Source organism: Meles meles, chromosome 19, assembly GCF_922984935.1.
Source record: "Meles meles chromosome 19, mMelMel3.1 paternal haplotype, whole genome shotgun sequence".
Taxonomy (NCBI): Eukaryota; Metazoa; Chordata; class Mammalia; order Carnivora; family Mustelidae; genus Meles; species Meles meles.
The window spans coordinates 9,359,789-9,380,239 of NC_060084.1; the positions used below are offsets into that span (position 1 = coordinate 9,359,789).

Consider the following 20,451-nt stretch of genomic DNA (forward strand, 5'->3'; position numbering starts at 1 on the left):
AGACAGACGGAGCATGAGCAGGGAGAGGAGAAGAAGCAAACAACAGAATATTACTCAGCCATCAGAAAGGATGAATACACACCATTTGCATCGACATGGATGGAACCAGAGGGGATTATGCCGAGTGAAGTAAGTCAAGCAGAGAAAGACAATTATCATATAGTCTCACTCATGTGTGGAACATAAGGAATAGCGGAGATGACCACAGGGGAAGAGAGGGAAAACTGAGTGGTGAGAAATCAGGAAGGGAGACAAACCATGAGAACCTCTGGATTCCGGGAACCAAACTGAGGGTTAGAGAAGGGAGGGGATTGAGGGAATGAGGTAACCAGGAGAAGGGTATTAAGGAAGGCATGTGTGGTGATGAGCACTGGGCGTTATAAGCAACTAATGAATCACTGAACACAACATCAAAAACTAATGATGTGGTATACGTTGGCTAACTGAACATGAGAAAAAAAGATTTTATTTACTATATGAGAGAGAGAGACAGACAGACAGTACTTGTAGGAAGACAGGGAGAGGGAGAAGCAGACTCCCTGATGAGCAGGGAGCCAGATGCTGACATCACAACCTGACCTTGAAGGCAGATGCTTCACCAACTGAGCCACCCAGGAGCACCTTTTCTGATACTCTTAAGGTTTCCACAAATACTCAATTCCATGTACTCTGAACCAGACCACACAATCTCCATGGATATTCAATGTCTAAGAATATTTACCTGCAAAATGGTTGCTTAACTCATAAGGTACTAATTCTCAATTTTATGTAGTATCATTCAAGGACTTTTTCCAATACTGTCAAAAATCTCAATAGCATCTCAGAACAAAATAATTTTTAAATTTTTACTTGTACGGATATACTCTAGCATAAAAGAAAAGTGGTCACAAATGTTTGGAGCTTTGGGGTTTAAGTTTTATGTATTTATTTTAGAGAGAAAGCAAGTGAGCTAGGGGAGGGGCAGAGGGACAGAGAAAGAATCTTTTTCAATTTTTTTTCTCTTTTTTTTCCAAAGATTTTATTTATCTATTTGGCAGACAGAGATCACAAGTAGGCAGAGAGGCAGGCAGAGAGAGAGGAAGGGAAGCAGGCTCCCTGCTGAGCAGAGAGCCGGATGCAGGGCTCGATCCCAGGACCCTGGGATCATGATCTGAGCTGAAGGCAAAGGCTTTAACCCACTGAGCCACCCAGGTGCCCCCAGAGAAAGAATCTCAAGCAGATTCCCCGCTGAGCACGGAGCAGCAGAGGGCTCAGTCCCAGGACCATGACATCACGACCTGAATTGAAACTGAGCCACCCAGGTGCCCCACTGGTCACAAATATTTTTTTTTTTAAATATTTTATTTATTTGACAGAGAGAAATCACAACTAGGCAGAGAGGCAGGCAGAGAGAGAGGAGGAAGCAGGCTCCCTGCGGAGCAGAGAGCCTGATGTGGGGCTCGATCCCAGGACCCTGGGATCATGACCCGAGCCGAAGGCAGAGGCTTTAACCCACTGAGCCACCCAGGTGCCCCACAAATATTTTTAATTTAATATATTCCCAAAAGGTTATTTAGATTACTTCAGAAATTTTCCTTCTACTAACGAGCACAGGTTCTTAAAAAGAAGATAAATGCCAAGATCCCATTATGCTGAGTCTTGTTGACAATCAGAAAGGAAACTGCCATCAGGCATCAGGATCCCAAGTGTAATGATCCCGTATGAGCAGGTTTTGACCAAGAAAATGACTGTAAGGTAGCCTATGGCCTCAGATTTATGGGATCTTTTAGAATTACTGAGGGAAAAAAAAAAAGGTCAACACATGGTTTAGGACAGAAGACAAATTTAATAACACTAGGTATGGAAAAGAGAGCAAAGAACTGAAGGTATAAAGGAAGCTAGTCCAGTTCCTAATTTTGAAGTGTGGGTTTAAAAATCTTAAGAACGGGGTCGCCTGGGTGGCTCAGTGGGTTAATGCCTCTGGCTTTGGCTCAGTGCATGATCCTGGGGTCCTAAGATCGAGCCCTGCACTGGGCTCTCTGCTCAGCAGGGAGCCTGCTTCCGCCCTCTCTCTGCCTGCCTCTCCGCCTACTTGTGATCTCTGTCCGTCAAATGAATAAATTTAAAAAAAAAAATCTTTAAAAATCTTAAGAACGAATATACTTCTCTACATGAAGAAAAGCACTCTCCCTGTATTACTGCAGAACTGGGAGAATTTACTCCAGATCTGAATTCATCATGGTGGTCATTAGTAGGATAAAAGAACATGGTAACTACGTTTCACGCTGTAATTTAAACACATGATTTAGGAACAAGACCCCAAGCTTTAAAAAATGGGCTCGCAAAGCCAAAAAAAGCAATTTCAACATTATACTATCATTTTGGGATTCCTACAAGGAAATCTGATACCTTCATTTTGTTTCAAGGAGAACCATATTAGGGGTGACTGCCATGCTTGAGCATGTGCATTTTATATTCAAAAGGTATCAATTTTGATGTTTAAATAAATGTACACAATTAGAATCTATGTAATAAAACTTAGCAAGGGGATAACATTACAAAAATACCAGAAAATGAAGTGTCGGTCCTAAAATACATTTCACTGGTACCGACCCAAGTGGCCAGCCGGTATTTGTTCAGGGGAAAAAGTTCTGTTCCTGGTAATGGGTCCTCTGGCTCAAAAACCAAAACCAAACCAGGCTATCCTAGATCTAAAGTCCTGACACTGAGGCAGTCCCGTGATAGGAAGGTTCAAAAGGCCAAAGGAATTTTTCATCCTGAATAAATCCTGAGAGGGATTTAAAAGTCAAATTGTAACCACTGGTGGTTTAAGATGGCAAGGAGAAAGTTTTATCATCATTGCCAATAAACATTACACTGAAAATATTTAATTTGCTCATACTTCTTATTTTCCTTTCTTTGAAGACTTTTGGTTTTAAGTAATCTCTATACTCAATGTGGGGCACGAACCCATGACCCCAAGATCAAGAGTCACATGCTCTACCGACTGAGCCAACCAGGCACCCCTTGTTACTAGTCTTCAAATGGACGTTTGACAAAACCTGGATTTCACTCCTTAAATGTGATGGTAATTCTGTAAGCCCGCTGCAACAGACTGTAAATTCCAACAAAAGGCCCTGCTAACAGGAGACCATCGACAGGGTAGGTGCTGTCCCACACTGAGGCATTCAATGAACCCCTCATGAGAAGAATCCTGCCTTTGATGAGCACATGTCGGCCCTCAGATGCAAGCCGGCAGCACTTTCTACTCACCTATTTAAATACAGAGACAAATCAGCGCAACTGACAGGCTGCGTCTAGAAAAACAGCTATGGGATCCTCCGTGAATGGGAAATGGCCTAACCTAAAACAGTCCCTCTCCCGAGACTTCCTGGCAAGGCTTCTATTTAATATTATCCCAGTAAAGAATGGTTGAATCCGTTTCCACTCATTTTTACCAAATCAGAGCCATCACACAAGTCACTAAGTCCAGAGAGCGGCGACACACCTGCCCCCTTCCTGCTCCGCGCTACCTTGAGCACAAACAGAAATCAGTTCCTCCCTCGTCTCTACTGGTTAGCAGTCGGGACTGTGAGGTTCCGGGCCTCTTGGGTTTGCTAGCAGAAGTTTGGGTGAAGAGATGACTTCCCCCTGGATACTGAGATGCTGATCTCCAGAGAGCGGTCCAAACTACAGCTCTCAATCTATAAAGGTCCTCAGTTTCAGAACGCTGGTTGAACAGAGGTCAAGAAGAGAAGTGTTCGTTTCCGAGGAGGCGACATCTGAATGTTCACAGCTCCCTAAAGAAGGGGACAGAGCTGAAGCGAGCAGTGCAAGACACTGGTGGGATGCCCCCAACAGTTACACAGAGTGTACCACCAAAAGCTTCCTGGGGCCTGGGACATCAAATTTATCTAAATGTCATCTAAATTGGGGCTACTTTAGAGAATGTTGGGGTGATCTTACTTCGAAAGAGATTACATCCTCTAATGCAGGGGCTTTCTCTATAAAGGGCCAGATAGTTAAGTATTTCAGGCTTTGCGGGCCATACCATCTCTACCGTAATTACTCAATTTTGCTGAAAGGACAAAAACTGCCACAGAAATAAATGGAAATAAATGGGTGTGGCCACGTTCCAACAAAACTTTAGTTACAACATCAGACAACAGTCCGATTTAGCCCCTGAGCCAGTGTCTGCCAACCCCCCATCTAGACAGCTGAACCCAAACAACAGCAATACCTAGTTGCAGACTTGAAGTGTAAAAACAAAGATTTCATGAACTCCTAATGCTTTATTCTGACATCTCCTCAGAGTCCTTCTATCTTCCAGAAACACCCTGATCTTTTGACCTGAAGTAAGTAGGAATCCCTCTAACTGCCTTAGTACTATAAATTACTGGAAGTTCTAACTACAGCTTCAGATCACTGACAGCCCGAGGAGGAAGACAGGAACACAATGTCTGCCCAGAGGTCACATGGGGGGGGGGGCATCCTAGCTAAACACTGAAGCTCATTCAAGGAAAGGTGTCCCCTCTTATCACCTGATCTTCCCCTCCCACCCCAGAGGGATGGGGAAGATCACCTATCAGCCTCACTGATAGCAATTCCAACAAAGCAATGCCTGTGGAGAATTTAAAAAATTGCAGAGCAAACCAGGTTACCTACGATTTGGGTCTTGGAGCCACCACTCTCAAAGTAAGTACTGGTATGCTTTGTGGCAACCCACTCTACTTCAAAGAGAAGAGACGTCCACAAGGCTAAAGGCTGGACAGCTAATACACAGAAAACAGGCTCCTGTGAGTGGCAAAAGGAAAGCGGACACCAACACTATTAAAGCTTGGGAAGAAGATGACTCCTGAGTGCCCATACGTCTTGGAAGAGAAGACGCCCAATTCACTCTGCATTGTTACTTCATTTGACATGGGCAGAAAAGCGGTTACTGCAATTTAGAAATGGACGTGTTTCATAGTCCAGGAGAAGGAAGGGCTTTATCTAGAAGCCACAGCCTCCCTGGGCAAGGACACTTTCTAAGGCAGGCACGCAGGATACAAGAGTGAACTCAGCAACAACGAAAAGCTGCGTGCCCATCTCCAGCCTCTTGTCTTTAAGCCCGAAACCACTGCTGCAGACTGAAAGTGATTCGCAAGTATTTGCTTGCTTGGAATTTTCAGTGCGGTGTTATTTCAAAAATCAAGAATAAAAATCTTCCACACCCACCAAGACCTATACTTCCCAAGAGAGGAGAAGGAAGGGGGTGAGCAGAAGTGCTACAGCAATCTCTGAGGGAGGGCCAGAGCGGGGGAGAAGCACGGGAGATTGAACAGGAAGGGCTGGTCGCCCCAGACCTTCCCGACACTCCTCCCGCTCTAAGCTTTAGGGTTTGCCACCGTATCCAGCTGGACCACAGAACCTGCCTGCAGTGTCTGCCAAGTCGACTGTGGACGTCAGAAAGGAAAGGTCTTCGAGAAAGAGGAAGTTGAGAGGAGCTTCAGAGAGCAGAGAAGAGGCACGGAGTTTATTCAAAGAGGTTCCAGGTCCATCGAATTCTCGATGGTTCGGAACCCCCTCCCTTATGATTAGAGAACCAACGACACAAAGCTCTTTGGATGCTCTGAACCAACTCAGCTAGTCTCGGATCACGATGTCATGAGTCTGCTGCTGCCGATCTCTGACGGAGCACTAGGAGCAACCGAGGTCCGCTATCTAACGTCGGACAGAACAAAGCTGGAACCCTTATTCAGAACATAACCAGCAGTCACGTATCTTACTAATTAAAGGAAAAAACTACCTCGCTAGAAGAGTAAAAGAATGAGATCTTTTAGGTAATTTTCTGGTTAACGGAGTGTTAAATAAAAGGAGATGTTTTACTTAGTCCTTAAGAACTTGTTTTTTTTTTTTATTTATTTGACAGACAGAGACCACAAGTAGGCAGAGAAGTCCTTAAGAACTTATTTTGTCTCAATTATTCTCCACTTTATTGGTCCACACCCTCACAGAGGAGCCGTCAATGCAATCAACACAACGCAGTGCTTCCTGAGTGACCGAGGAACCAGTCGTTATTTTTAATACAGCATCATCAGTTTCGGTATCAATGATGATTAGACTCCCACCCCAATACAGAAGTTCAGAAAATTGGACTGAACATATTCTGAGCCTAGGATGAGGTCTGAGAGTTGATTTTAAAGAAATCCCTTTCCATTTTTTTTTTTTTTTTTTTTAATTCCATTTGCTTCTCCGCCTTTATAGACGAGTGCAGTCAAGAGCCCTGCTCCGGGACTGCTGCTTGTTAAGACCGTAGAGCCTCTGCGATGCAACAGCTGATCCTCTAATAATGTATTTTCACCTCCTATGCTTCCCCTGATGATGCTGGGAATGCCTGAGGAGGTTTGAGAAGGGGTCCCTGACAATGAAGAAGGATGGCGAAAGGAGACAGCGCAGGAGGTGCACAAAGCTTATGAAAGAGAAGGCCAATAAGGGAGGCAGTGGGGGAGCTGTGAAGGGTCAAAGGGCAGAGAGAAATTGCCAGAAACAGCCCAGTGTACTTTGTTTCATCTATGTAAATTAACCTGAAGACCCAAATCCTTGCTCTGAGCAGTCTGGATCTTATAGGTACGTATGCTCATGTCAGTGGATCAAAACAAAGGAAGACGAAAACCATGTGGGAAGCTCTTGTCCCAGCATCTGCTCTGCCCGTTCCTTCTAGCAGCCTTGTTCACTAGAGCAAGGACGGCCTCTGAAGCCATCCACCTGTGCCGGTCACTGCAGTTAAACTGGCGGTTCCAACAGTTAATCCAGAGGTTAAGACAAGGACTAATTCCCCAACTTTACAGAGAGAAACAAGATCCTGTTCCCAAATGAAAATGATACTCTCAGTGACCAGCTGAAACCTGCAGTATCCTTTGTTCCAAAGTCATGATAGGCTGTCATTCCTGATATTCCATCCATTACCAATCAATTTTGGTTTCAATAACCCAGGTCATTGAAATGTGTCCAGACACCACACAGAGCAGGCTGGAAACCCTTAGATGGAAGCTGTTGTCTCTAATCCCTGAATACCAGAACAACCACAGTCTTTTGCTGAGTGTTCAGCTCAGAGAATTCAAGGTCAGCCCCTCCATGGCCTTCCATGAGAAGAGTGAGGTTTAAAAAAGAGGCCAGGATCTTAACAAACTGCAGCAGGAAAGGCTATAAATACATGTTTGTATTAGAGAATCACTCTAAAAGATTTCGTTGTAGTTCAAATTTAAGAGGATTTCAAGATAGCAGGGATGAAAAAATCACAACAACTGTAAGGGATGGCCTACCTATTCCTGAATTAGCTCCGGTGACCACAACCACTTTGCCGGTGAAATCGCGGCCCTGGAGGATCTCCATAGCGGTGGTGCTGCCGTCGTATCTCTGCCTGCTGGTTGGCTTCGTAGGGTTATCATCCACCGTGAACGCCAGCCTCGGGTCCAAATAGGTGGTTCTTTTATTTATATGGCTGCAGAGAGAAGGAGGAGTTACACAGGAACTTAACATCAATGCCCAGTAGGTAAGCTGATAAATTACAGGACGTCTGTACAAAATAATACTCCAGGGGCGCCTGGGTGGCTCAGTGGGTTAAGCCGCTGCCTTCGGCTCAGGTCATGGTCTCAGGGTCCTGGGATCGAGCCCCGCATCGGACTCTCTGCTCTGCAGGGAGCCTGCTTCCCCCTCTCTCTCTGCCTGCTGCTCTACTTGTGATCTCTCTCTCTCTGTCAAATAAATAAATAAAATATTAAAAAAAAAAAAAAACAACAACAACAACAAAATAATACTCCATGGCCACTCAGCACCACTGTCTTGAAAAATATATACAGGAGAAAATGCTCACAGAACTTTAGTGGAGAAGGACAGGGTCCTACACAATTCACAAAGCACACTCCCTACCTTATTTTTCTTTGAAGAAAAACAGACTTGGAGAATAAATTAAAAAACAATTAAAAGAAGTTATTCCTACTGGTAAGATTACAGTTATATCCTATATATTTTTCTAGATTCGAGGTATATTACTTTTACAACAAAAAATTTCTACTGGAAACCAAAATGACTGAGTTTCTATATAGACACTTACTCGACAAAAAAAACTTGTCCATTCTCATCAGTTTCTTGTTCCCATCCATATGGCAAATCTGAAACACAGGAAGACTGACAGGTCTATGTGCAGCAGGGATGGGGCAAACGGAAGCCCATGCCCTTCCAGCCCCCGCCCCAAAGCCTTTCCCACCAACCAGCAGCCACACTGGGCCAACTCGGGCCGTGTGTACCAACCGTGGCTCTTACAAAAAGCCCAAGAGAAATCCCCCTCCCCACTCCACCCCTCTCTCATTGCCGCCTTCTGCCATATCCCGTGAGCTCCGAAAGAGAGCCCGATTCCTTGATGGCTCCCTCCTAGAGAATCTTCTAGGAATGACAGAGCAGCCTGTCCCCTGATTGTGACAGTTTTGCTATCTAATTAATGCTTTAAATGCAAAGTTCTTTGCTTTATGACAACCACATACAAACCTCCTGCTATTCGTTTTCTTTTTCCAGTCTTTGGATGTTCCCACTGGGTCTTCTCCTCAGCATGACTGTTTAAAAAAAAAAAAAAAAATTAAAACTCCACAAAAAAATAGTAAATGAAGGTTACGCTACTGAAAATTAATCAACTGCATTGGTTCCCCTCTTCCCCTGCCCAAACAACACTATTTCCCAAGAGAAGTAAAGCCAGAGTTCAGAAAAGACATATGCAGAACATAAATGCTCCGGTCCAATTCCCTGGATGGGAAGGAGAAGCAGCCCGAGGAAATTCCTGAAAGCCTGTCTCTGTGAGCGGGCTGTGGAGGACGAGGAAGAGAAGCGGACGGGAACCCTTGGGTCAACTTTAGGAAGCTTAGTGAATCACTCAGAATATCCAGAGATGTTTTGCATTTGTTTTCATTTTATCTCAGGAGAGATGAACAAACATCAGTCTACTTTATGATACATAGACATCATTTAGCTATAATATTCATCTTAAGTATTTACTCTTTCCACAGATATAACTTTGAAGTGTTTTAAGCACTGACTCCTAATTGCTCCCAAGAGGTATTTAAGAATGCAGTTAGAATAGGTCCCTCACTGCAAGTTAGTCAACGTCAGAGTCTCAGTTTACCTATCTGCAAAATGGAAATGATCCTAAAACCCATCTCAAGGAATTGCTATGATAAGGTATATAAAGGGCAGAACACAGCACCTGACATATAAAACACCATCAAAAGTGCTACCTATTGGGGCACCTGGGTGGCTCAGTGGGTTAAAGCCTCTGCCTTTGGCTCGGGTCATGATCCCAGGGTCCTGGGATCAAGCCCTACATCGGGCTTTCTGCTCAGCGGGGAGCCTGCTTCTCCCTCTCTCTCTCTCTGCCTGCCTCTCTGCCTACTGTGATCTCTGTCAAATAAATGGATAAAATCTAAAAAAAAAAAAAAAAAAAGTGCTACCTATTATTTTAAACAAATCAAATACACAAACTAGTCTTATTTCTGTGGTAAATTCAGCATCTCCTCTAACAGCAAACAAAGTTATAATTAAAATCGTGAGCCAATAACAGACGAGAGATACCCGTCAACGGGTGGTAAAGAATCAAGAAAAACATAAAATTACTTCATCAGAGAAGCAGCCGGATGTTGCAAGAGGCATCCACCGGGAAGGATGAACTTCTAAAAGTCCACATACTCATGTCAAAGTAGAAGATAATAATCACCGACATCTAGATGATAAAATCTGAATATGCCTTCCCTACCAGTGACTTTAAAGAGAACCAAGAAAGCACAAATGTGTGGTGGAATTTTACATGTGGCAAGCTTGGTGTTTTGGGGAACTGCAGGCTTTAGGTCTGTTTGCAAACTCTCAGCGGCGGGTTCCACAGCCCTGCTGACACTGGACGCGGGAGGCCGAGGCTTGGGCTCCCACACATCTGTAATCAGTCAGCCAGTCTCCCCGGCCCCACATATCCACCTCACAGAGCTGTTGGAAAGGTAGGGGACACGCTACTTGTGCCAGTGACAGGCGAACAATGAGGTCACTGTACAAACGCAGGGTATCAGCAGCAAGGACCAACATCTACTTGTCCCTCAACCACCATGAAATCCTACTTGCAAAAAGGGAGAGCCCAAGTCCCCAGGAAGGATAAGCTGCTCCTCGTGGACACAACCCCTGCTTCTCCTTGCGAACTGAAGGAAGAGTGAGCAAACAAGCCAGACGCCGGCAATGACATACACCGTTCCTGCTCTTTGCTTTGCTTTCCTCCTCATGCTTCTTCGAGAAAAGTTTGCAAATGTCATTTTACATTTTCCTCTGCCTGGTGTTAAAAGTAGTTTGCATCCCACAGGCAGGCAGCAAATTGAGCTTCGAGCCAAAAACACCCGCCCTCTTTAATCCACTAAGTACCCCTGTGAGTGGAACGCGGACTCCCACAGGCCCGCGTCCAGCTGAACCCCAGACACCCAGCCCTGGGCCTGGCCTGAGTCGTCGCCCAAATGGAACAGGTGGAATGAAGAGATGCTTTCCGAAGGAGTGGGAAAATTCACTGAGAACATTTTTTTTTTTTCTGTCCTGAAAGACATTTTAAAAAAACAAGATAAACATTGTCACCCCCGTGTTTTTGACTTTGACAGAAAATGGCTAAGTCAGGGCTTCCTACCACTGGCGGTCCTGACATTTAAACCAGACGGTTCTCTGCTGTGGGGGCTGTCCTGTGCGCTGCAGGACAATTAGCTGCATCCCCGGGAGCTACCTACTAGATGCCAATATACCACAGTTGTGGCAACAGAAAGTGTCTCCAGACATCACCAACTGTCCCCTGAAGGACGCAGTGCCCCTGAGGGAGAACCTCAGGCCTGACACAAGAGAAAGGTACATAATTTGGTAATGAGGATTTCAGAGCCCAAATGCTCATTTGGCTTTCCCATTCACCAGCCATGTGCCCTTACAGAGGTGTTTAAACTTCTTGTGCCTCAGTTTCCCCATCTACAAATTAGGGATAATAGCATCTGCTCCTTGGGGTTACTAAGGACAATGAGTTAACATGTGTGAAGAACTAAGAACTGTGCCTTTCACACAGAAGCATTAATTTAAATAAATACTTACATATAAAACTTAATTAAAAAGTATTCTTAATTATAACCTAAAATGACTTTTTAATGAACAGAAAATCATGACACATGTCCCCAAAGTGTTATCTTCCTCTCCTTTAAACAGAAGCCCTCTTCTGTTTTTTCTTTTTCAATAAGCTTTTTGTCATTTAAAGAGATAATTAACAGTGATCTTAATTTAAACCAAAAAGATCAAAATTAAATCCATATCACATTACATGGATATCACTTTCAAGGATGTTATTCCAGAAATTTGTTTTGAAGCATAGTTAACTTGGACATAGACAGCTGGCTGTAAGGGCCAGCCCTGTGGACCAGGGAACCATCTCCTGACCAGGCAAGGCAGGCTGGCCCTCTGGCTGCCAAGATGCCCAGGCTTCAGAAGTCAAGGGGGCTGGGATTCAAGGACCCAGGAAGGCCCAGGTGACTGTGGCGAGAGTCCCAGCCACTGAGACCTTGTCCCTCCATCCCCACCCCCTGGCTTGGGCAGAGGCGCTACTCTGGACCATGCCAAGGAGGGGAGAAAGGCCCACCAGCTCTCTCTGGTGCCAGGTCTGCCCTCAGTGGCATGACTGTCCTCTCCTTGAAAGCCCAGCCTGGTGGGCCCTGGAGCCATAGGACATGCATGTTCTTGTGGTCTTTGAGTATGGCACGGGTCACATGGGAAAGCAAGAGGGGCCAAAAGAAGCCACCCATCAGGAGAGGGGCAAAGGTATGAGTCAGGGAGCAGGGTCTCATTGGGAGCTACAGCCTTTGTCCTTGGGGGAGGCCTTGCTGCAGGAAGACTATTTGAAAACAGGAACTACTCAGAGGGCAGTCTTCTTTTAGCCCGTTAACCATTTCCCAAACCCCAAGAGGAAAAGTGACCCTTCCAGAGTTGAAATAAGACAGACTGGGATGCTTATAGACCAGGAGAGATCAAGGGGACTGGTGAGAATCCTGGGTTAGGATTGGTCAGAGGAATTCTTCCACCTGGAGAGCTAAACAACAGAGGGCCAGGGGACTGAAGAGGGGGACCCCAGTTAGGCCCCAGCCATAACTTGCCACTATATTCAGTGTAAACAACAGGGCCAGACAGGCCAGTTTGAGACCCAACACTGGGGAGGGAGGAGAGCTTTTTCGGAGACCACATATTCGGAGACCACTGAATCCCCCAGCAGCACTCAGAGGTGCTGACTGGGGTGTGCTGATCTTATATAGAGAAAGAAGAGCCCAGACACTGGATGCCATCGAGGAAGGAAGCAGATGGGAAAAGCCGCTCAGCATAAGGTAGGAGACAGGGGCAAAGAGCCAGGGTAACACCAGGCTCCAGGCAAACTTGAAAGGAAGCCAGGGAGCCCAGGCTAAGTGGCTAGAATGAAGGTAAGCCCCACACAAAGCAGGAGGCAAAGGAGGCCTCTAACCTCCAGGATGCCATTCCTTCGCACCTTTGCTTTCCAGGGGCCCGTATGCCACCTGCTCAGGGAGGCCCGAGGAACCCTTCACTGGAGGAATTAATTCACTCATTCCATAGGGACTTCCGTCTCCCAGGGGCTAAGCACAGGGGATTCAGAGGGTAACAAGAAAAGATCCCTGCCCTCATGAAGCTTACAATCTGCAGGAGGAAGGCAGAGTGCAAACAAGGGGAACATGGCTGACTACAGAAAAGGCCAAGTACCACGACTCAGATAACGAGATGCTGGGAGGAGGGTGCAGGGGTCAAGGATAAGGGGCAGGTCTCTTGAGCATTTAAGCTCGGGTCTGGGGGAGGACAGAGCCCTTCATATAGCTCTCCAGGCAGAGATAACAGCGAGGGTGGCTCGGAAGCTGCCTGGAGCCCAACAACAGCCTCACAGCTCCCTGCTGCTAGACTCACCCCTACCATTCTCCGGACCCAGACACCACCTTTCAAAAGACTTAAATCCAATGGCGCTCCCTGGCGCCAAGCCTTCGGTGGACCCCTGGTCCTGACGATGGAGCCCAGCTCTTCCATGAGGCACAGAAGGGCCTCCACACCCTGGGGCCTTCCTCTGCTGCCTCAATCTTCCCATCCCTGCTCCAGCACATGGGCCATAGAGAGGCCTCCACTGTCTCCTCTGCCTGGGCTACCCTCCTGGCCCTGAACACGTCCACTTCTACTCCTGCTGAGGCCCGGCTCACGTGCCAACTCTCCCCAAGCCTCGAGGTGCTCCCCACCTACTCACGCAGGCCTCACATTAGCTGGCTGCTGCTCACTAGCCACACACTGCACTGGAACTAGCCACGTGTCACTCTGCCATACAAGACCGGGTGACAAGTGGGTCTTATTTATCTCAGTATACTCAGTGGCCAGCAAAGAGCCTGGCATGTGCTAAAACCCCAGTGTGTCTTGAATGAGTAAACTCACCAAGGTCTATCTTTCTTTTTTTCTTTTTTTTTTTCTCCTGGTTTTGTTTCTACCAAGCAACCAAAGACAGCCGTGGCTCACAGTCGTGGGTAGATTAGAATCTCCAGGGGAATTCTTACAACATATCCTATCAGTGGAGGCGGAAAGGGCCCAAACCAGTTGAATGAGAATCTCTGGAGGAGGAACCAAGGAAAAAGTATTTTCTAAGCTTTCCACCTGCTGAAAATCACTAATTTACAACCCCGCTTCTCAAAGCCAAATGATAACCTGCGTAACAGGGAAAAGCCTATAAAATACAGATTCCCCACGCTGGGTGTCTGCTGCATGAAGGTCTCTGATTTCTAGATGCAGGACCACCGACAGGTGATTCTAATGAGGCTTAGGAGGTGCTGTCACAGCTGCAGAGAGAGCAAGAAAAGCTAAGTTATTGAGCAGAGCACTTATTAGATCGATGCTAAGTGTTTTAGGTACGGTGTCTGAATTAAAATTCTGTGAACCCATTTTACGGGTGGAAAAACGGTGACAGAGTTCTTTCAACGGCCCCAAGTCGCACAGTTAGGAGAGGGAGAAAGGGTCTGCTGGTGTTTCCAAAAGTTTGCCAGAATTATTGGAGTTCTACTATATATGCAAAGGTATATATGTATATATACATACACATACACATAAATATTAGGACACTGATTTTAAAAAATACATATTCCTAGCTCCCTGCCCCGGACCCCCGAGGAGGGAGCTGGGCGCTGGCTTTTTTTTTTTTTTTCCCTCCTAATTTTTTTTTTTTTTTTTTGGATGAGGGAGTAAGGCCTGCGGGCCACCATGGCACCGTGCAGCGCCGCCTCTGAGCAGCAGAGGGAGCGCCGGGGCGCTGCCAGGTGACACCCCACAGGACCCAGGGCCCAGAAAGGCTGCCGACCCCTCCTCGGGACCTTGAGAGCCTGCCTGAGGAAGCTCTTGAACTGTCGCGTCCACTTCGCGCGGCCTCGCCGAGCGGGAGCGCCGGCCCGAGCGCCTCCGCGCGCAGGGGGCATTGCAGGCGGCACGGGGTCCCGGGCACGTGAGGCCGTCAGGGTTCCAGGTGCGGCCCCCTCCAGGTGCGTCCCAGGCCCGGCGGCCCCCCTGCGGCCCCTTACTTGGCGTAGTAAACCCAGCCGTCCTTGGTGGTTCTCTGCTCCCAGCCCGGGGGCAGCTCGTCCTCGCTGTCCGTGTCGTCCAGGCCAGCGTAGCGCAGGGCTGCCATGACGGCAGAGGAGACGCTCGGTCACCTACTCTCTCGGTCGCCCGCTGCCGGGTCTCCGTGCCCAGGAACTCACTCAGGCTTCAACCAAGCGCCGCGCGCGGCGAGACCCAAACGCTCGCGCCTGCGCACTGCGCCGCCCCGAGCCGCTCAGAGGACTCGGGAGCTAGAATCAGGTCTCCCGCGTTTCGCAGCTGCGGGCGGAAAAGGGGCGGGGCCTGGGAAGAACGGGAGAAAGCACGAGAGGGAGAGCGTACTGCCGCTCGGCTGGAAGTAAAAGCCGGAGGACGCTCCGTTACCCTGGAGATGGAGCTGAGCTTCGTCCACCTCCAGGCCTTAGGGAAGGGGCGTGGGCCTCCAGTCGTGGTCCAGGACTCCGCCCGTTGCTGAGCTACCCGTAATTACTTCCGCGTTGTTCTGACCAATCCTGCTGGAGCTCCAGCAAATGAGCATCCTGGGAAATGTAGGCCGGGCCCAGCAGGAATGCACAACGGAGCAGAAACGAGGGATGCGGGGACTGGTTTTCTGGGCTCTGGCCTCTCCGTCTTTCAGAACGTTATGAAGACTGGATGCTCCTGCTCAGAAATTCCAGAGCTTCCCATCACCCAGGCTGATTCAGACGCTTTGTTGTGCATATAACCATCACGTTATAAAACGTGGGAACGTGAAAAATGAAAGTTCCCGCACCTTCTAACAGCCAAGCCTTGGAGAAGATGCTCGCAGCCGCGGCACGATTCTGTTCATAAATAAGGGGCGAACGTTTCTAAACAGCTTAATTCCGGGCCAAGAGTTCATAGACTATCTCTTTCCTGGACCGACACCTCCGTGAGGTGAGCAGTTAGAAGAAAGAGGAGCAGGGGACTAACTGGCAGCCGAGACGATACCGCTATCCCACAATTACCTACTTATCCGCCTGCTCCTGACTAAACTGACGGAGCACCACATCTTACGCCTCTTTGTGTTACTCGCACTTAGTGAAATGCCTAGACCTGCAAGTTCATTGAATGAAATAAATTAAGGAATCAATGTGATTTGGTAGGTTTGGCCCTCTATAACTCAACCTAGTTTAAAACAAATTCCCAATTTACAAAGTGGAGCACCTGCAAGTAGGCTATCAATGTCCTGTGTCAAAACTGGAAGTCCAGGGGCGCCTGGGTGGCTCAGTGGATTAAGACTCTGCGTTTGGCTCAGGTCATGATCTCAGGGTCCTGGGATCAAGCCCTCCATCGGGCTCCCTGCTCAGCAGGGAGCCTGCTCCCCCCACCCCCTGCATGCCTCTCTGCCTACTTGTGATCTCTGTCAAATCAATAAAATCTTTAAAAAAAAACCAAAAACCTGGAAGTGTATCTTTAACTTAGTTTTGCCTAAATTGTTTTCCAGAACATTCCCCAACTGAAACTTGCATTACAGGGAAGTCTACTGACCAGGATTCCTGTGGCCTACGTCTCAGAAAAATGCAAGCCTCCATCTCAAAAATTACTTATCTTTGATTTTTTTAAACTTTTTTAAATTACATATTTAAATAGGTGGGGGCGTGGGGAGGCAGGGAGCTGTGTTGTTTTTTACCTTCAAGTCCTGAAATTGATAATGCTATGGGATTCCTGCTCTGCATGCTTTTTAGGGAAGAGATTGCTTTCCTTTGAAGGTCCCCAACCGAAAGCTAACGTAATGAAAATATATTTTAGTCTTAACAGGCCCACTATGGCATCTCAGACCTATGAATACATCACCTTCCAACCTATATACATGTAAATAAGTTAATTTATTAATATGCTGCTCCTCTGCTCACTCCAATTTAACCCCTTGTCTCTGTCACCCAAGCCAAATTATTGCTTTGATATAAATAGGGGTTAGGTCACAGTGACCCCAAATAATGGGGCGGGGAATAAATGGAATCAAACTGAGGAGTGTAGTCTTTCCAATCATAATCTGTAGCTCCGCTCAAGGACAGACTGCTTAGCTATATCCCTGGTTGCCCTCACCAGAACTTCTCTGGGCACCTGTTCCCTAGGACTCAGCATCAGACCACAGGTATGGTATCTTCCCCAAAACTTGCTAGTGGTCCCCTTGGTAATATTCACAACTTCTAGGTGAACCCTGTGCTCTTCCTACCACTTAAACTATTCCCTCAAACAGGTGATGCTACGAACATCAGGGTTTCTCAGCCTCAGCACTATTGACATTTGGGGCCAGATAATTCCTTGTTCCTGGTGGGAGTGGGGGGGGGGGGGTGAGGGGTCATGCCCTGTGCATTGTAGGATACTGAGCAGCATATCTGGCCTCTACCTGCTAGATGCCAGTGGTGCCCCTCCCCCAGCTGTAATAATCAACAAGTCTCCAGGATGTTGCCAACTGTGCCCTCACTGGACAACACTGATCTACACAGACAGTAAGCCAGAAAACTACTAACTCATAAATTAAATGCTGGGATGTATTTAATATGTTGAAGAGACCCTTCCCGGCCAATGATTCACAAGATGGTATTCAGGCCCTGCTGGTTCAAGCTGCCAATTCTCTAGCACTGTCTGAGGGCATGCGTTTCTTCAATTCCTAGTCACTCCAGATTTGAGACCCATGGGGTGACAGAAGTCTGGCTGAGTGGCCCAGACACCAATAATGGCCCCAAGTGGTTATGAAGACCTAATTTTATTCCTCTCTTCCTACTTTTTATCTGTGGCTTCTATCAGAAGATTAAAAGAGTAAGACACACAGGCATTTGAGGACTTATGATGGTAGGCATGCCAGATTTTAGGATTTCCCATCTTTTGGCTTCATTCAAACTGATATTGTTTTAATAGTGCTTATTTGATTGCAAGCAACAGAGACTTAAGCAAAAGTTTATATCCGGGGTGCGCATGAGCTAAATTAGAATGTTATCAGAGCCTGAGGGAGCTCAAGGACAGGCTCTTTTTTTTTTTTTTTTCCTGTTGTGGATTTCATGGTCCCTCACTCCCCACTCTCTGCTCCAAAGTTACATTCTCCTGCTCTCTCTTTACTGGCCTCGTCTGTGCACTGCCAGCTCTTGCTGCTTGAACTTTAGCTTACATGTGGCTTTGACATTGGTCTTAAAAGGATGTATAAGAGGGTGAGCTCTATAGGGTGTATAGATTATCATAGGTTTGAGGAGCCTTAAGTTTGCAAATGAGCCAAGGTCCTCAATATGTACCTCTAAGACAGCCTAAAGAATGGTTTGCTTTCTTGTATAATGTATAAGCCAACTAAGTCACACATGGGCAGTGAGATTTTTTTAAAAATCCAGTGTGTGGTTATGTAACTGCACACCAGATGGCCCTATGTGACCACGATTTGAAAGGCTAAAGACCAATTCCTGACCAGCATTTCTACGTTTGACCTCTTGTCTTTGAGAGAGCATTTACACAGGAAGTTGATGCACACCGGCAAGTGGATGCTAAAAGCAATTTGGCGCTACTTATGTGGTGGACACAAGCTTTAGAGGAACATCCCCAGGGCCACATTTTGCTTTTTTTTTTTTTTAAGATTTTCATTTATTTATTTATTTAAGATAGAGAGAAAGTGAGAGACAGGGTCTTAGTGGAGGGGGAGGGGCAGAGGAAGAGGGAGAAGATGACTCTCAGATGAGCAGGGAGCCAACAGGGCTCAATCCCAGGACCCCGGGATCAGGACCTGAGCTGAGGGCAGACGCCTAACAGAGGGAGCCACCCAGGCACCCCATACACCCCATCCCCACCCCTCACCCACACTTCTTTTAGTTCCTATCATTACTGCGATGATGGTCATTGCCCTCCGGCTCACACACACAAACAACCCAACAATTCTGTAAATCTGCTTTAATGGAAGTCACCAGTCTTTGGGAAATCAACCTTTCTGTGTTGGTGCCAAATGCAATACACTTATGAGACCTGAGAAGCCTCCTGGCTCCTCTGACAAACTTCTTGTGGAAGGTAACCAGTGAGGAAGAATACTGAATGGGATTCCCAGAGAAAACGCCCTCTGGTCAGTGTAGCCTTACATAGGCAGGTGTGTTGGGAATTCACTGATTCATTCGAACACACAACAAGTGAGAAAAAGTTATGTCACATGTCTGAGGGAAAAAAAGAAAGAAAGAAAGAAAAATGAAACATCCCTTGCACTCAGAAACCAATTCAGATAAGACTTACAGACATGCAGAGAACTACGGTTTGAGGGTTTTAAGAGAAGTTTGAACCAAGATATACAGGTATACAGAGACAAGGGTGAGTTCTGGTGGCAGGGTTTCCCGTAATTATCTTTGGAACCGAACTCAGCTCATGTCACTTACGTGACCAAGTCACTCAACTTTCTTTACTCCATTATTACCCCTGTTTTTACAGATGAAGAGACTGGGGCACACAGAATTTAAGTAACTTGTCCGTGGTCACTCAGTGAGCAAGAGCCAGCAGCCTCTGGCATTAGAATCCAGACGAGTAGTCTAGCCCCAAACTCATCCTCTCTACCAACGTTCTCCTGTGTGCTATCTTTCCAAAACAGGGCGTCCTCAGTACTGGGGTGCCCAAGGGTTTTTGTTCCTCCGTGAGAAAATGAGAAAAAACAAAGTAAAAGAAGTGAATTGTTCATAAAGCTAACTGGGTTTTTATTGAAAGTGCTGTCTTTTTATTTTCTAGGATACTATATCTGTTCTACTTTTATTTATTTATGGTGATCTAGTTTATTCCTTTCTCCCAACATGTTTTATTATGAAATTTTTGAAACGATGAGAAAAGTTGAGACAAGTACAATGAATGTCCATATCACCATCCCACTGAACACACAGACCTAGACACAGTCATTGTTAACCTCCTGCCACATTTGCTTTAAAGAGACAGAGCTTGATTCCCTGAAGCATTAAGAGTGATTTTGTTTTCTTACGAGAGTCTTCGGGACTAAGCAGGAAGGCTCATTTTTCTCTAGGCCACACAGCTAGGCACTCTCTCCCGCTGAGCACATGTCTACTGCAGTGACATCTCCAAATCAGACCCTCACATTTGGAAGTGTCGTTTAATTTACATTTCAAGGCCTCAAATTTCAGTGTAGTTTTACTATACTAATGCTAACTTGGCACCATTCTCGAAATTCCATTTCAGCTTAATTTCATTCCTGGCTACTGTCTGCCCCCAGCGAGGAGAATGAACGGCATGGGAGGCAGCGTGTTGCCCCCAGTCACTCAAAACCCGCGGCGAGGAGTCCATTCCGTGTAAAGTGTTCCACCACCTGCCTGGAGTGTCTCGTTTTGGCAGCCAAAGCTCCTAAGACGTCGCTCTGATCCACGGCTGTTGCAATCTTGCAAACGAATTCTTCCGAAGATTTCAGGCTCTGGAGCCCAAGAGTCACCCCAGATCCTGCCAGATGTGCACGTGAACACACCAGAAGAAGGAGACGTAAAGAAACGAAACAAAGAAAAAAAGGCAATGACTCCAAAGCACTCAGTACAGTGCCAAGCACAAGGCAACCGGTGATTCCTATATCGTATCACAAGACGTTAGCTCTCGTCATTGTTATGACTGATGACTAGAGGCGGACATTAGCATTTTGAATTTCAACCATGAAGCACAACTCTGATTTTAGATTTGACTTTAAAGTATATGCATGACTGTATGAAGGTTTTACCAACATTATCACATACACCGTTATGACAAACACGTCGAGGTGGGTATAATTAGCTCCATTCTATACAAGAGATGAACTAGGGGCGCCTGGGTGGCTCAGTGGATTAAGCCGCTGCCTTCGGCTCAGGTCATGATCTC

General features: G+C 46.6%; 1 protein-coding gene across 9 annotated transcripts in view; it reads right to left on the reverse strand.

The window, feature by feature from the left end:
* Positions 1-15,010, reverse strand: part of WWOX (WW domain containing oxidoreductase) — a 937,277-nt gene extending 922,267 nt beyond the window's left edge. For 4 of the 9 annotated variants that reach the window (XM_045988932.1, XM_045988934.1, XM_045988933.1 and 1 more), the window contains exons 1-4: positions 14,607-15,007; positions 8,506-8,570; positions 8,075-8,132; positions 7,284-7,462 (exon numbers count right to left, since the gene is read on the reverse strand). In XM_045988932.1, coding sequence (XP_045844888.1) covers positions 7,284-7,462; positions 8,075-8,132; positions 8,506-8,570; positions 14,607-14,713 — 409 coding nt within the window. In that variant the 5' untranslated portion in view covers positions 14,714-15,007. Of the gene's footprint in view, positions 1-7,283; positions 7,463-8,074; positions 8,133-8,505; positions 8,571-14,606 lie in introns of all 9 variants that reach the window. The other 5 variants (XM_045988931.1, XM_045988930.1, XM_045988929.1 and 2 more) reach the window with 4 other exon arrangements.
* Positions 15,011-20,451: the final 5,441 nt, after the last annotated feature.